This window comes from Heteronotia binoei, chromosome 18 (assembly GCF_032191835.1).
Source record: "Heteronotia binoei isolate CCM8104 ecotype False Entrance Well chromosome 18, APGP_CSIRO_Hbin_v1, whole genome shotgun sequence".
Lineage (NCBI taxonomy): Eukaryota > Metazoa > Chordata > Lepidosauria > Squamata > Gekkonidae > Heteronotia > Heteronotia binoei.
This window is the reverse complement of record NC_083240.1, coordinates 8803248-8820787: the sequence shown is the minus strand read 5'-3', so window position 1 is coordinate 8820787 and position 17540 is coordinate 8803248. Positions and strand designations below refer to the sequence as shown.

The 17540-nt window shown below is 51.8% G+C and overlaps 1 protein-coding gene across 2 annotated transcripts in view; it reads right to left on the bottom strand.

Moving 5' to 3' along the window:
• LOC132587189 (tyrosine-protein phosphatase non-receptor type 11-like) overlaps window positions 1–13326 on the bottom strand; it is a 95281-nt gene extending 81955 nt beyond the window's left edge. For both annotated transcript variants that reach the window (XM_060259439.1, XM_060259438.1), the window contains exon 1: window positions 13206–13326. In XM_060259439.1, the coding sequence (XP_060115422.1) occupies window positions 13206–13219 (14 nt within the window). In that variant the 5' untranslated portion in view covers window positions 13220–13326. The remainder of the gene's footprint in view (window positions 1–13205) is intronic.
• Between the last annotated feature and the right edge of the window lie 4214 nt (window positions 13327–17540).

Below are 17540 nucleotides of genomic sequence, written 5' to 3'. Positions count from 1 at the left end.
ATTTTGGCCCAAAAGCAACCACACCGCTGAACTTAGGGTGTGTCTGTCTGAGTTCCGGTTCAAAAAGATGAATTGTTCTACGAACGTTACGTTGACATGGGGATCCACAGTTCAGCTTTTCGAACAGGAACTCGGATTGACACACCCTAAGATAGATCCGAGCGGGCAGCCGTGTTGGTCTGAAGCGACAGAACAAAGCAGTAGACAAGTTTACCTTTAAGACCAACTAAGTTTTATTCAGAATGGAAGCTTTCGTAAAGCATACGAAAATTCTGAATTAAACTTAGTTGGTCTTAAATGTGCCACTTGTCTACGGCTTTGACACACTCTAAGTTTAGCGGTGTGGTCGCTTTTGGGCCAAAAGGATTGCGAACGTTGGAAGTTGGGAGATCTGGATGCTTTTTGACCTTTGTTGAAATTGTATTTTCACAGGTGTACAATGTAGGGACGCCAGCCTCCAGGTGAGGCCTGAGGATTCCCCAGAATTACAGCTCATTTTGAGACTACAGAAATCAGTTCCCATGGAGAAAATGGCTGCTTTTGCAGGGTGGAGTCTATGCCACTGGACCCTGCTTGGGGGTGGACTCTCCAAGCTCCACCCCCAAATCTCCAGGAATTTCTCAACTTGGAACTGGAAACCCTACCCCCTCATTCCCCACTGGGAGCCAGTGCTTTTCTTGCAGCAAGAACTCCTTCGCATATTAGGCCACACCCCCTGATGTAGCCAATCCTCCAAGAGCTTACAGGGCTCTTATTACAAGGCCTACTGTAAGCTCTTGGAGGATTGGCTACATCAGGGGGGTGTGGCTTAATAAGCAAAGGAGTTCCTGCTACAAAGAAAGCCCTGGGACCTGGCAACTAGTGTTCCCTCTAACCTGAGTTAGTGTGAGCTAACTCAGTTTTTTAGCCTCCAGCTCACACATTTTTGTCTTTGCTCAGGAAGAATGACCCCAGAGCACACTAATTGATGCCGCAGCTCACCACTTTAATACCAATAGCTCATGAAGTAGAATTCTCGCTCAGACGACTCCACAGCTTAGAAGGAACATTGCCGGCAACCTCAGTCTAGCGCCACAGAGTCCATCCAGCAAAGCAGCCATTTTCTCCAAGGAAACAGATCTCTGTGGTCTGGAAAGGGCTGCCACATTGGACTGGCAGGGGGAACCTCCCCTGACGTCACTGGCACGATGATATCACCCAGCAGTGATGTCACCGCAACGGTGCGCGCGGCCGCTCTGAGCGTTTCCGGTAAAACTCTACGGTTTCCCCGGACGCTCTAGCAATTTGGGAGGGCAAAACTCTTATGGTATCTATTGCAAAAGGACACAGGGGACTTGTCAACCCTAGGTCTGGAGATGAGGTTAAATTCCGGAGACTTCTGGGTCCCATCTGGACCCAAAGATCTCCCCAAAATTTCCACTCTACTCTGTGGAAATTCCCAGAGATGGCCAGGGCCCCGCCAGGAGGTTGGCAACTCCGTCTGACCCACAACAGAAGCTCTCCTCGTTCGTGTAAAGAAAACAAAGCAGAACGGGAAGTCCATCTTCTCGTAATCGGCAGTCACAGGCTTCCTGTGCGGCCTTCAGGCCTGGCCTGGCCTTACCCCAAGGGCAAGCCAACCCCCATCCCCACCCCCCACAAGCCGAGCCAGCTGGAGAGAAGGGGGGGGGAAAACCCGCTGAGTAACGCTCAGGTGCCCTCCAGGCCTCTCCTTTCTAGGAACCAGGCCGAGAAGGGTTAGGCGTGCCAGTCTCCCTCATGGCCGGAGGCCCTTGATCTCAGCCCAGCAGGCCGCTGCGGTTATTCTTAGCCTGACCTCTGGAGTCCGCCAGCCAGGGTGACGGAGCAGAACTCCGCTCCTCTCTCGGCCTCACACCAAAGGACCCCGAGCCTTGGAGCCGGGCCAGGGATCTCCAGAGAGCTTGAGATGCCAGAAGCATAGCTGCGAACGACAAGTCCAGAGACGTGCGTCTATTTATTTTAGGACATTATTTTAGTCCACCCTGCCCCCGAGGAGCTCGAAGCCACAAACGTTGTTCTCCTCTCCTCCGTTTTATCCTCACCGCAACCCTGTGAGGGAGATTAGGCCGAGAGCGACCGGCCCAGGATCTCTCAGTGAGCTTTGGTCACAGAGCCGGGATTCGAACCTGGGCCTCCCCAGTCGTAGCCCAGCACTCTCAACTACTTCACTGTGCCAGGCTTCGGGGCAAAACACATGAAGCGTCCTATTTTATGTATGATGAATGCCTCACATTCATTGTGAGGGTCTTTGGGCACTGTTGGCACTCAAACATGATTAGCTGCAGCAAAATGGCTGCATTGTGGGCCTCAGGGTTAAACCCTAGACCAGGGGTGGCCAAACTGTGGCTCTTTCACACATATTGTGCGGCTCTTAAAGTCCCCACTGCCCGGTCAGCCAGCTTGGAGAAGGTATTTGTCTCTTTAAATCACTTCTCCAAGCCAAGTCAGCTGGCGGCCTTGGAAAATGCATTTAAAGAAGAAGACGACGACGATGACATTGGATTTATATTCTGCCCTCCACTCAGAGTCTCAGAGCAGCTCACAATCTCCTTTACCTTCCTCCCCCACAATGAACACCCTGTGAGGTGGGTGGGGCTGAGAAGACTCTCCCAGCAGCTGCCCTTTCAAGGACAACCTCTGCCAGAGCTAAGGCTGCCCAAAGGCCATTACAGCAGGTGCAAGTGGAGGAGTGGGGAATCAAACCCAGTTCTCCCAGATAAGAGTCCACGCACTTAACCACTACACCAAACTGGCTCTCCGTTAAAGTTAAAGTTGCTTTCTTTCCACGTCCCGTTCCCCATCTCTTTTCCTTCCTTCCTCCCACCCTCATGGCTCCCAAACATTTGATGTTCCTCTCTTGCAGCTCTAACATCTTGCAGCTCTAACATCTAACATTCATGTCTTGTGGCTCTCAAACATCTGACCTTGATTCTATGTGGCTCTTACATTAAGAAAGTCTGGCCACCCCTGCCCAAGGTACCTAATCTTTTTTTAAAAAAAACAACCCTCCCCTGCAAGTCAAGAATTAGCACAACAGAAAACAGCCTTGGTTAAGATTCACCCCGCAGGGGCTCCTTGTCTACTTGCGGGGAGTTTTTCTTCACAACTTAACTTTCTTGTACCACAGCATTCAAAGAGGAGTGCACATCTTACACCTAGGAGACACTCCGTCTAGTCTAGTGCAAAGCTGGTCTCGTTTTATTGGTTTCACGTTATCCTCCAGAGCAAAAATCTCAAGGAGAGGATACCAATTGTCCCCAGCACATACGCTCAAAAATGCACTAAAGCACTGTGGGATGCCCAGCCAGTCCTTCCAAACCATGAATGACTATTCTGCACTGTTGTGTGAACACTCGCTTGCACGCACACACAGACAAAAACCCCCCACAGAAAAACAACACTGGTAAACAGAAAGGAGCAAAAATAGAAGAAGAGGAGGAGGAAGAAGAAGAAATTGGATTTATATCCCACCCTATACTCTGAACCTCAGAGTCTCAGAGCGGTCACAATCTCCTATATCTTCTCCCCCCACAACAGACACCCTGTGAGGTAGGTGGTGCTGAGAGAGCTCTCCCAGAAGCTGCCCTTTCAAGGACAACTCCTGCAAGAGCTATAACTGACCCAAGGCCATTCCAGCAGGTACAAGTGGAGGAGGGGGGGAATCAAACTCGGTTCTCCCAGATAAGAGTCTGCACACTTAACCACTACGCCAAACTGGCTCTCAGTTTGACTCCCCCCACCCCCGCAAAAAAAAAAAAAAGCAATGTTCAAAGCTGGAATCCATCTGCTGCAGCATGAAGTGGTACAGTCCTTTCCTTGATGCTCTGCCATTTATACTCTTGCATGGTTGAACCAGGCCTTCGGACGGAATCCGGCCTGCCCAATTCCCCAAGCCAGAGAGTCAACAAAGGATTTCAGGTCCCTCCGGTGAGTCTTCTGCCCCATTTCTCTAATCGGGGTTATGAGGTCCATCGTACCAAGAGCAGCGTTTGACCGACCTGCTCCGACGTCTATTCCGTTCAAGCGCTGAAGAACAACCCAGCAGAAACGTTAAACAAACAACAGTTTCCATGGCCTGTTTCGCCTCTTCAGCAGTTGTGGAAACGTCATTAGACCTGACGGAAAATAGCCTCCCAAAAGGAAGCGACCGACGCAGCCGAAAGAGGGAAACGCATCACAGATGTTTTCACCGCAAGTGGAACATAGCGTGGTGTCAAAGTTAGAGGGCCGGACTAGGGTCCAGGGAAGGACCCAGGCTCGAATCCCTCCCCCCACTCCCATGGAAACTCACTGGGTGACCTCTGGCCAGTCACGCACTCTCAGCCTAGCCTGCTGAGAGGATAAAATGGAGGAGGACGACACAAACCACTTTGGGGTATAAATCAGGTAACAATCTGAATTAATGCTCACATGTACACACACAGGAGGTCAAGAGCATGAAGATGCGATGGGTTGCTTCACCAAAGGGAAGGGTGGCCAAACTTGCTTGATGTAAGAGCCACACAGAAGAAATGTCAGACATTGAGAGCCGCAGACAGAAAAGGAAGGAGGAAAAAAGCAGATCGATGGGGGGGGGGGGGGAGGTAGAGGTAGAAAGAAAGCAGCTTTAACTTTAAACGCATTCCCCAAGCCGTCAACCGGTTTGGCGAGGCGATTTAAAGAGAGAAATGCCTTCTCCAAACTGGTCGATGGGACCGTGGGGGCTTTTGAGAGCCACATGTGGTCCCTGAGCCACAGTTTGGCCACCCCTGACCAAGGGTCCCCAGAAGTTTACCGTATGAAAATAGGTTCAGAGGCCACTCACAGGCCAAAATCAAGCCCTCAGCAGGGAAAGGGCCAATCACCTTGGGAAATAGCAGAGTCCAATAGCAATGTTCGCTCTAAGCTGCAGAGTCTTTTGAACAAATATTCTACTTGGTGAGCTGCTGCATCAATTAGAAGATACTGGTTTATATCCCGCCCTCCACTCCAAGGAGTCTCAGAGCGGCTCACAATCTCCTTTACCTTCCTCCCCCACAACAGACACCCTGTGAGGTGGGTGGGGCTGAGAGGGCTCTCACAGCAGCTGCCCTTTCAAGGACAACCTCTGCCAGAGCTATGGCTGACCCAAGGCCATGCTAGCAGGTGCGAGTGGGGAATCAAACCCGGTTCTCCCCGATAAGAGTCCACGCACTTCACCACTACACCAAACTGGCTCTCCGATCAGTGTGCTCTGGGGCCATCGTTCCTGAGCTAAGACAAATGCATATGAGCCGGAAGCGAAAAATCAAGGAGCTGGCTCACGCTAGCTCAGCTTAGAAAGAACACTGTCTAGTGGCACCTTTAAGACTAACAAATTTTGTTGTGGCATAACAACAAACGATAGTCTTTAAGATCCTACTGGACTCTTTATTATTCTGCAGCAAGAGACCTCGCAACGTCGTGAAGATAAAACGAAGGAGAGGAGAACGAATGGGCCTCCATTTGGGGGAAAGGTGATACAGAAATAAAGTTTCAAAATTTAAAAAGACGCCGATAAGCTTGTTATCTTCAGCTAATGCGCTTGGCTGGCTAAGACCAGGGAATCCCAAACGGACTTACATGTTTCTAAATCTGCTGAAGCCAACAGACTTAGATGAGCACAGTTCTGGTTAGAATTGTGCCGCAAGCCTGCTAAGCGTATCAGCAATTATATTTACTGAGAGAAGATGATGATGATGATGAAGAAGATGATATTGCAGGGGCCAAGGGTAGCTCTCCAGATGTTTTTTGCCGACAACTCCCATCGCCCCAGCCATTGGCCATGCTGGCTGGGGCTGATGGGAGTTGTAGGCAAAAAACATCTGGAGAGCTACCCTTGGCCACCCCTCTGATATTGGATTTATATCCTGCCCTCCACTCCGAATCTCAGAGCGGCTCATAATCTCCTTTATTTTCCTCCCCCACAACAGACACCCTGTGAGGTGGGTGGGGCTGAGAGAGCTCTCGCAGAAGCTGCTCTTTCAAGGACAACTCTGCGAGAGCTGTGGCTAACCCAAGGCCATTCCAGCAGCTGCAAGTGGAGGAGTGGGGAATCAAACCCGGTTCTCCCTGATAAGAGTCCGCACGCTTCACCACCACAAACTGGCTCCTGTAATACACAAACCTCTTGTAATACACAAACATGCAAAATGCAAGCTTAATTATATTGTACGCTGGAAATTACAGTCCTGGGGAAAACAGAATAACACTTTTTTATCCATTGTGTGCTTTCTGACAGATGGAACTTAAAAGAAAAATGTTAAAAGCCAAAACTCCTCACAGCGATCCAGCTCGTTCCTACAAGACGTCACTGGGATAGCCAAATGCTAACCTATCCTCAAAGGTTCCCAGAGGTCAGTTCAGGTTGCAAGGACTCAGGGTTCTGACCAAAACAAGAACAACTTCTGGATCCCAAGATGTAGTTCAAAGAAGCGAGTTCAACGTCGTTGGAGAAGGAACGCAAGGTCAAGGCAGGTGATGTCATTGGGGGGTGGGGAGGTTGCTAGCCGCCAGCTGTTCTAAACTTCTTACCCAGAAATGTGGCTCTCCATATTCCATTCCCCACATTGCAAAATCACAAGGGAGCCGAAGGCCGACGGGCTTTCAAAACGCTCTCAAGCCTTCCCTAAAACCACTTACGGCATTTGCAAGAATGGAAATCTCCCTCTCTCCCTTTTCCATTAAAGAGGCAAGGAGGAGGGGGGGGGGTGCTGAGGGAGAAAGCAAGTGCTACGTGGAAGCCAAGAAACAAATTCTGCACATGCTCAGAGCTTGTCATCTCACACATCTTCAGGATGTTCAAAATAGGTTTGAGCAGGGGTTGTTTTGTAGAAAAACAGGTGGTGGCGCTCAGTAGCATAACTCACTAGCATATGCCGCCCCCTCCCCACAGCAGCCAAAAGCAACCTGTCTCAAGAAAAGAGAGCCCTGGGCAAGTGAGGCCTGCTTGGTCTGGCTAGAGATCCAAGCAGGCCTCGCTTGACTGGGGCTCTCCTGGGCCGTCCCCACCCCAGTCAAAAGGCCAGAAAGCCACCCGCCACTCAAAATCATAAGAAGCGGAGAAGGGGTGGTGTGGGCTTCTCCAGGGGTTAAAGAGGGCTGCTGGCGGAGTGGCAAAGCCCCTGGTGGCTGGCTGGCTGCCCGCTCTCCTAATCCAGGGATTGTTATTTAGCTGCACCTACTATTCAGTGGACTAGGTAGGTAGGTGGGGAGGAGAAGGGGGGACCCTCAGAAAGGTTCAGGAGCTGCGCTCCTGGAAGCTCCTGCTGAATCTGAGGCCCGGGTTTGAGACTTAAGGTGGACCAAAGGTCTGATTCAGTATAAGGCAGCTTCATATGTTCATATGTTTACAGAGCGGCGGGAAGTCGCAGCTGACTTATGGCAATCCTGTAGGGTTTTTGAGACAGGAGACCAACAGAGAAGAAGAAGATATTGGATTTATATCCTGCCCTCCACTCCGAAGAGTCTCAGAGCAGCTCATAATCTCCTTTCCCTTCCTCCCCCACAACAGACACCCTGTGAGGTAGATGAAGATATTGGATTTATATCCCGCCCTCCACTCCGAGGAGTCTCAGAGCGGCTCACAATCTCCTTTCCCTCCCCCCCCCCACAACAGACACCCTGTGAGGTAGATGAAGATATTGGATTTATATCCTGCCCTCCACTCTGAAGAGTCTCAGAGCGGCTCACGATCTCCTTTCCCTTCCTCCCCCACAACAGACACCCTGTGAGGTAGATGAAGATATTGGATTTATATTCCGCCCTCCACTCCGAAGAGTCTCAGAGCGGCTCACGATCTCCTTTCCCTTCCTTCCCCACAACAGACACCCTGTGAGGTAGATGAAGATATTGGATTTCTATCCCGCCCTCCACTCCGAAGAGTCTCAGAGTGGCTCACGATCTCCTTTACCTTCCTCCCCCACAACAGACACCCTGTGAGGTAGATGAAGATATTGGATTTATATCCCGCCCTCCACTCCGAAGAGTCTCAGAGCGGCTCACAATCTCCTTTCCCTTCCTCCCCCACAACAGACACCCTGTGAGGTAGATGAAGATATTGGATTTATATCCCGCCCTCCACTCCGAAGAGTCTCAGAGCGGCTCACGATCTCCTTTACCTTCCTCCCCCACAACAGACACCCTGTGAGGTAGATGAAGATATTGGATTTATATCCCGCCCTCCACTCCGAAGAGTCTCAGAGCGGCTCACGATCTCCTTTACCTTCCTCCCCCACAACAGACACCCTGTGAGGTAGATGAAGATATTGGATTTATATCCCGCCCTCCACTCCGAAGAGTCTCAGAGCGGCTCACAATCTCCTTTCCCTTCCTCCCCCACAACAGACACCCTGCGAGGTAGATGTTGGATTTATATCCCGCCCTCCACTCCGAAGAGTCTCAGAGCGGCTCACGATCTCCTTTACCTTCCTCCCCCACAACAGACACCCTGTGAGGTAGATGAAGATATTGGATTTATATCCCGCCCTCCACTCCGAAGAGTCTCAGAGCGGCTCACAATCTCCTTTCCCTTCCTCTCCCACAACAGACACCCTGCGAGGTAGATGTTGGATTTATATCCCGCCCTCCACTCCGAAGAGTCTCAGAGCGGCTCACAATCTCCTTTCCCTTTCTCCCCCACAACAGACACCCTGTGAGGTAGATGAAGATAATGGATTTATATCCCGCCCTCCACTCCGAAGAGTCTCAGGGCAACTCACAATCTCCTTTCCCTTCCTCCCCCACAACAGACACCCTGCGAGGTAGATGAAGATATTGGATTTATATCCCGCCCTCCACTCCGAAGAGTCTCAGAGCGGCTCACAATCTCCTTTACCTTCCTCCCCCACAACAGACACCCTGCGAGGTAGATGAAGATATTGGATTTATATCCCGCCCTCCACTCCGAAGAGTCTCAGAGCGGCTCACAATCTCCTTTCCCTTCCTCCCCCACAACAGACACCCTGTGAGGTAGATGAAGATAATGGATTTATATCCCGCCCTCCACTCCGAAGAGTCTCAGAGCGGCTCACAATCTCCTTTCCCTTCCTCCCCCACAACAGACACCCTGCGAGGTAGATGAAGATATTGGATTTATATCCCGCCCTCCACTCCGAAGAGTCTCAGAGCGGCTCACAATCTCCTTTCCCTTCCTCCCCCACAACAGACACTCTGTGAGGTAGATGAAGATATTGGATTTCTATCCCGCCCTCCACTCCGAAGAGTCTCAGAGCGGCTCACAATCTCCTTTACCTTCCTCCCCCACAACAGACACCCTGTGAGGTAGATGAAGATATTGGATTTCTATCCCGCCCTCCACTCCGAAGAGTCTCAGAGCGGCTCACAATCTCCTTTATCTCCCTCCCCCACAGCAGACACTCTGTGAGGTGGGTGGGGCTGGAGAGGGCTCTCACAGCAGCTGCCCTTTCAAGGACAACCTCTGCCAGAGCTATGGCTGACCCAAGGCCATTCCAGCAGCTGCAAGGGGAGGAGTGGGGAATCAAACCCGGTTCTCCCAGATAAGAGTCCGCACACTTAACCACTATGGCTGACCCAAGGCCATTCCAGCAGCTGCAAATGGAGGAGTGGGGAATCAAACCCGGTTCTCCCAGGTAAGAGTCCGTGCACTTCACCACTACACCAAACTGGCAGAGGTGGCTTGCCACTGCCTGGCTCTGCGCAGGGACCCTGGACTTCCTTGGGGGGAGTCTCCCATCCAAGCCCTAACCAGAGCTTAGCTTCCAAGATCTGACAAGACCAGGCTAGCCTGGGCTATCAAAGGCAGGGCAATCCGGTGGCCGCAGACATGCCCAAAGGCCACCCTGCCTCCCTGGATGCTCAAAATCATCGCGCGCGGCTCCTTCGCACATATTGTGTGGCTTTCCAAACCAAGCCAGCTGGCGGCTTGGGGAATGCATTTAAAGTTAAAGTTGCTCTCTGTCCACCTCTCCCTCCCCATCCACCTGCCTGCTTTCAGACAGCCGATGTTCACGTCTTGCGGCTCTCAAACATCTGCCATTCATTCTATGCGGCTCTTACATTAAAGCGAGTTTTAATGGCCACCCTTGCTCTAAGCTGAGTTCGTGTGAGCCAGATCACTGTTTTTTAAGCCTCTGGCCCACACATTTTTGTCTTAGCTCAGGGAGGACGGCCCCAGAGGAAAGTAATTGAGGCAGCAGCCAAATTGCCCGCTCACAACTTTAATGCCAGTAGCTCGCAAAGTAGAATTTTTGCTCACAAGACTCCACAGCTCCACATCGGTCTGCGTGTGCGCAGGGGTCCCTAGTTACGATATTTCCCTCAGCCCAATCATCCCAGAGGTTCTTGCCTGCTAGCAGGAGTCATTTCGTAGAAAAATAGGTGGCGGGGGTCATCCGGAGATTGTGATGCAGCTGCAGCTCCTATTCAATGGGCAAGGTAGGTGGGGAGGAGGAGGGGGAACCCTCAGGAAGGTGCAGGAGCTGTGTTAGTAACCTCCAACATCCTTATTGAGAACGGCTTTTAAAACAGCTTCTTTAGTTCACAAATCAGCTTATAGCGGTCGCTGTTGCCATTCCCTCCACCATACCTTTTAGGATTGGTTTTATTGTTTTAACAACTGTGACGGTTTGATTTGAGAGCCGGTTTGGTGTAGTGGTTAAGTGTGCGGACTCTTATCTGGGAGAACCGGGTTGATTCCCCACTCCTCCACTTGCAGCTGCTAGCAAGGCCTTGGGTCAGCCATAGCTCTGGCAGAGGTTGTCCTTGAAAGGGCAGCTGCTGTGAGAGCCCTCTCAGCCCCACCCACCTCACAGGGTGTCTGTTGTGGGGGAGGAAGGGAAAGGAGATTGTGAGCCGCTCTGAGACTCTTCGGAGTGGAGGGCGGGATATAAATCCAATATCTTCTTCTTCTTCTTCTTCTCAACTCCTTCAATGTACATTCAGACAGAGAAAGAAACCTGTTTTGGAAAGGCCACCTACCATGCAGTTTATGCACTCCCTGCCGCATAACAGGCCGCTAGGTCAGGCTGCTAAGGGAGGCTAGCTCTAACAGCAGCTATTGAACACACTGAACCGCTTTCTACTGATTCAGACGACTGGTCCATCAAGAACAGCCTCGTCGACTCAGACTGACAGCTGCTCTCCAAGGTCCCAAGCTGGGGGTCCTTCACGTGACCTCCAACCTGATCCTTATTGGAGATGCCGCGGATTGAACCTGGGGCTGTCCGTGTGCCAAACAGAGGCTCTACTGCAGGGGCGTCAAACATGCAGTTCAGGGGCTGAATCAGGCCTCCTTCTCCCTATATCTTGCTCTCTTCTGCATAACGGCTTGCTTTGCAAGGCTTGCTCAATCACACAGGAGCTACAAAGCAAAACCTCTATTTTCTCCATTGACTGAGGCTTCTCCCTTGGGGAGGAAGGGGGGGAAGGAATAGCTTGCTTTGCCAAGCTCTCTTAATTGCACAGCAGAGCCACTAAGCCAAGCCTCTCTTCCTTCTATTGGCTGAGGCTCCTCCCTCCCCTGGTCCCCTGGGGAAGGAAGGAAAGAGCCAGAGCTTCCTTTGCCGAGTTCCCTGGATCCCATGAGAGAAATACAAAGAAAGCACCTTTAAGACCGACGAGTGCTAACGTTTTAAGCATGTTTTAAGTTTTTAAATATATATATTTGTGTTTGCCTGTGTTCTGCATAAAATTATATCTCTGCTACCTAATCTTAAACAGGTACACAAATGGCCCCCTCCCCCGACATGGCCCGGCCCCTCAAGGTCTCATCGATGTCAGATCCAGCCCTCAACACAAATGAGTTTGACACCCCTGCTCTACTGCTAAGCCGCAGACCCTGTCAAAAGTATACTGAAGCTGACTTTACCAAACCAGACCCTTGGTCAAGGTATTGTCCACTCAGACTGGCAGCTGCTCCGCAGGGTCTCAGGTGGAAGTCTTCCCCATCCTCTCCTGCCAGGTCCTTTTAACTGGAGAGGCCAGGGATCGAACCCGGGACCTTCTGCAGGCCAAGCAGATGCTCTACCACTAGAACCACGGCCCTTCCCTTCCATCAGGACAATGGAAATACCCCACCTTAGGGGCTAAGAAGGGACAAAGAGCACCTTCCAAGATCAGCCTGAAAAACAATGAAGGTCTTCTGGGTTTCTGATAACAGACAAGGGACAGGACAGGCCTCCATCCAGCCCAACAGGATCCACTGCAAACTTCCTGGAGGCATTTGGCCAATCCCTGATTCAGACCCACAATACTGGCCAGATCCAATCCAAGAGAAGAAACTGCTGGCCATCATTGTTAGGCCTGAAAGCTCTGTGTTCAAAGTCAGCAACTGGGCGGGGGGGGGGGGGGCGGAGGGGGGAAGCAGAGGAGAGAATGGCTTCCAGCCCCTCCCCCCAACATGATGTGGGGTCTTTGCTCTGACCGGTTCTGCCTGGGAAGAGTTAGCAATGGAACCTCCACCTGCAGGGGCAGCCCAAAGGGCTGTTGTCTCCCCACTCTAGTGGGGTGGCAGCTTCTTAAAGGCCTCTGGTGAGGGCCCTTGGGAAACAGGCCCGACTCCACGGATGTTTGCTCTGAGCCGCAGCGAGCCTCCACAGACAGCAGCAGTCTAACTCTGAGATGATAACAGACAGCAAGGCCGAGCCATTTCCTTTCCGTGCTTTGCTGGGGAGTTTTCTGAGGCACAGAATCATAGAGTTGGAAGGGACCTCCAGGGTCATCTAGTCCAACCCCTTGCACAATGCAGGAAACTCACAAACCCCTCCCCCTAAATTCACAGGATCCTCATCGCTGTCAGATGGCCATCTAGCCTCTGTTTAAAAACCTTCAAGGAAGGAGAGCCAACCACCTCTCGAGGAAGCCTGTTCCACTGAGGAACCACTCTAACGGTCAGGAAGTGCTTCCTAATGTTGAGCCGGAAACTCTTTGGATTTAATTTCCACCCATTGGTTCTGGTCCTACCTTCCGGGGCCACAGAAAACAAGTCCATACCATCCTCTATAATATGACAGCCCTTCAAGTCCTTGAAGATGGTGATCCTATCACCTCTCCGCCGCCTCCTCTCCAGGCTAAACATGCCCATGCCCAGCATCTAGGTAGTCCCCAAAGCACCGGGCTCCACGGTTCTTGCATTCAGATGCCAGCAAGGAAACTAATAATAATAATGCACTTTGCAATGCAGCTCCTGCCTGCCCTTTCGGCCTTACCTGCGGGAGGTCATGGCAAGGCCGGCGCGGAGCCGAGCAGCCGATGCAGCGAAGCCCAGAAGCCGCCGCCGCCACCGCCGTTCTCGCCAGCTGCCCAGCCCGGATCGCCGCGAAGGGAGAAGAGCCCAAGGGCGTGGCTCCCCCGGCACAGACACAGCCGCGCCCAGGCCACGCCCCTCCTCCCCGCCCGAGCCGCCCATTGGCCGGAGAGGGGGACCGAGCCGAGACACGCCTCTTCGCCCCCACGTGCCCGCTGAGGGGGAAGCCCTCCTCGTGACCGCTCGCGCAAGGGGATTCCCCCGCCCACCGCCCCGCCCCGCTTGGCAACAGGCGCCGCCCGGCAACGGGTGGAGCAGATCTTAAAGGAGCAGGCTCCCCCCTTTCTTCCAGCTCTTCCCCAGGAAAAGAGACGGGGTGGGGTGGGAAATGGGCTTTCCTGCCCCAACAAGATGCAGCTGCTGAATGGGCCAGGGAAGGGGCGGAAAGCAGGACTGATCTCTGGGGCTTCAGGGTTGCCAACGTTTCCCCTGCTCCCTGCTCCTGTGCATTGGGCTGCAGCCTCCTTTCGGGGGTCGAACATGGTTCGGCTATTGCTTAGGTATCTGGAGAAGCGTGCAGGCACTTGCGCCCAGAATTAAACTTGGTTGGTCTTAAAGGTGCCCCGAGAGTCCTAGGCCATGGCAAACCACCCCCTAAAAAGTCTGCAGTGAAAACGTTGCGAAAACAACGTCACCCCAGAGTCGGAAACGACTGGTGCTTGCACAGGGGACGACCTGTAACTTTTTAGAGTCCTAGGGGTGCCAGCTTCCAGGCTGCGCCTGGGGATCTCCCGCTTTTCCAACTGACCTCCAGCTGGCAGAGATCAGCTTCCCCTGGACAAAATGGCTGCTTTGGAGGGTGGAGTCTAGGGCACTGTACCCTGCGGAGGCCCCTACCGTCCCCCACACCCCGCCCTCTCCTAGATCCACCCCAAAGTCTCCAGGTGTTTCCCAACCCAGACCAGGCAACCCTAGTTTGAACCTGTACCACAGTCCAGTTCTAGGGCTGCCAGCCTCCAGGTGGGACCTGGAGATCTCCCGCTTTTGCTGCTGATCTCCAGCTGGCAGAGATCAGCTCCCCTGGAGAAAATGGCAACTTTGGAGGGTGGAGTCTAGGGCATTGTACCCTGCTGAGGCCCTCCCCAAACCCTGCCCTCTCCCGGACCCCCCCCCCCAAAGTCTCCAGGTATTTCCCAACCCAGACTTGGCAACCGTACCCGGACTTCGTTCTGTTGCTCACTTGTGCGCCTCCAACGGCTGCTGAAAAGCACAGGCGGATGTTTCCCTCGGAGCAGATGGCAGCCCTGTTGGTATATATGTAGGCAGCAGCTGATTTTAAAAGCGCGTGTCTTCTTTCTTAGGACAAAACACAAGAGTGTCCTATCTAGCTGCCCTGGGGTTACATGGCCTCTCCCCTACACCTTCCATCCTCTTTTGGGCTTTTTTAACAAAAAAAAAACCCCACATGCAAATGTGCTCTTTTGGGGTTAGAAATGTGAGGAATATGCCTAGCAATTATCACAAGCATTTCATTTCAAATAATGTTTGTCACAGTGAGCCCTCATTTGAAGCAGTCAGTTGGGAAACGCAGAACAAAGTAGGAGTCAATTTGCACCTTTAAGACCAACCAAGTTTTATTCAGAATGTAAGCTTTCGTGTGCTCTAAGCACTCTTTCATCAGACGAGGAATCAGGTACCGCCTTCGCCTCTCCCAGTTGCACGGAACGGGTCACACAGCTCAGACATCTATGGAAAAACGCTGAAATGGTTGCTCTCTGAGTAACCCGTCTGCACTGCAAAAACATAATAAAGCAGCCTAATTAAAACATCATCATCATCATCATGGTTTTACACATATTTAAACCCATATTCGAGGAATTGCAATGCCGTGACTGGCTCTCTTCCTGGATTTCCCCCTCACAAAACTACAGTTCCCAGGATGCCTTGGGGGAAATAAATACTTGTTTAAACCAGTTTCGATCAACGCTGTGTCGACTTGCTGGCAATTCTGTCTCTGAAGCGATGATCCTGCTCTTTCAACCCAAGTGGCCACTAGAGGGCGAGAGTGCTCCAACTGAATACAATTGCGCTCCTAGGCAGACTTACCTGGGAGTGTAGGCCCATCCAACACAGTAGGATTTTATTTCCATTTAAATGGGCAAAGGATTGCAGGGCTGCTGCAGGGCGTTTGAGGGCCTTAAGAGTAAAGCATATCGATCTTGGTTAAACTTGGTTCTGAATAACTATGATCCAATAACTAGAGTTAACTAGGCATATAGGAAGACATTTGGGTTAACTAGGCGCATAGGAAGACGTTTGGAAAAAGGACTTGTCCAAGAGCATCCACTTGGCATGCAGAAGATCCCAGGTTCAATTCCGCAGTGTCTTCAGTCAAAAATATGAGATTACAGGTGATGGAGATAGGGTCACACCAATTCAGGTAGGGTCATTCCTGGAGATTTGGGGAGGGGGTGGAGCCACGGGAGGGGGGCTGGGAAAGGGAGGGACCTCAGCAGGGTAAGAATGCCTCCCAGGCAGCTATTTTATCCAGGGGAACTGAGCTTATCTGGAGATCAGTTGTAATTCCAGGAGATCTCCAGGCCCTGCCTGGAAGTTGGCAACCTCACCACCACTAGCCAGAGCAGCCAATAGTGACCTTGATAGAGCCAGGATCTAACTCAGGGGTGGCCAAAGTTGCTTAATGTAAGAGCCACATAGAATGAACGTCAGATGTTTGAGAGCCGCAAGACAAGGGAGGAAGGGAGGGAGGGAGGGAGGAAGGAAGGAAGGAAGGAAGGAAGGAAGGAAGGAAGGAAGGAAGGAAGGAAGGAAGGAAGGAAGGAAGGAAGGAAGGAAGGAAGGAAGGAAGGAAGGAAGGAAAATAGATGGGGGAGGAGAGGTGAAAAGAAAGCAACTTTAAATGCATTTTCCAAGCTGCTGGCTGGCTTGGCTTGGCGAAGTGATTGAAAGAGAGAAATATCATCTCCAAGCTGGCTGATGGGGCAGTGGGGGCTTCGAGAGCCACATAAGATGTGTGAAAGAGCCACATGTGGTTCCTGAGCCACAGTTTGGCCTCCCGGTCATGTGTTTGTACGGATCCTGCTTTGTCGTAGGCCATGAAAAACAGAGCTGGTTAATTTCTGTGGATCAGAGCCTCTCAGAAAGCATAGGGGCTGGCCAACATCCCCCCCCCCAATAGTTGGCAACTGTGTGCCTGAAATCCAGCCAATGCCTATCAGGGCCAGCCCTTTTTTTTGGGGGGGGGGGGTCCCTCATTTGTGGCCCAAAGAAGCCCAGGTGGAAAAGTCAATCATCTCTACTCTCCTGCAGTGTGTGTGTTTTCCAGCCAGCCTGATAGGCAGGATTGCCAACAACCTTCTCTGCAGTTAATTTGTCAAAAAAGGGCCTTTTCGAACATAAGAGAAGCCATGTTGGATCAGGCCAATGGCCCATCCAGTCCAACATTCTGTGTCACACAGTGGCCAAAAAACCAGGTGCCATCAGGAGGTCCACCAGTGGGGCTAAAAGCCCTCCCATTGTGCCCCTCCACAAGCACCAAGAATACTAAGCATCACTGCCCCAGACAGAGAGTTCCATCTATACCCTGGGGCTAATAGCCACTGATGGACCTCTGCTCCATATGCTTATCCAATCCCCTCTTGAAGCTGTCGATGCTTGTAGCTGCCGCCACCTCCTGTGGCAGTGAATTCCACGTGTTAATCACCCTTTGGGTGAAGAAGGACTTCCTTTTATCCGTTCGAACCCGACTGCTCAGCAATTTCATTGAACGCCCATAAGTCTGAATGGATCTTCTTTACCGTATTTTAAACAGAGAATCTTCTTATCCCGGAGCGTTCAAATGTTTGTGAGCCGCTGCGAGAGCTGATGCTGAGAATGAGCTAGGAATTAAAGATCTCAAGAACACAAAACAGCCACCGATTGAGTTTTTGTAAGACGGATGTGTGTGTGTGTATGGAGAAGAGACGCAGGTTCCAACCGGCAGCTGCTGACCCCCCCCCCCCCCCCAGAGAACAGCACAAAATAAGCATTTGACGCAGCTCTAATATGGAGCCGGGCAAATTCCACATCTGTTTAGGGGAAATCCAGAGCACGAGAAACACCAATGAGCTCATGATGTTTGCCAGTCGCATCGTGCCGGTTTCCCCCCACAGACGCTCACGTCTGCCCTCCGAGAGTGCTGTCGCAAGCCATCATTTCTATCCGAAGCGCACCATCCTGAGGGAACTCGGGTTGTCATTCTGTCCCTCTGAAAGCTTTCCTCTCAGACGACTGAGGC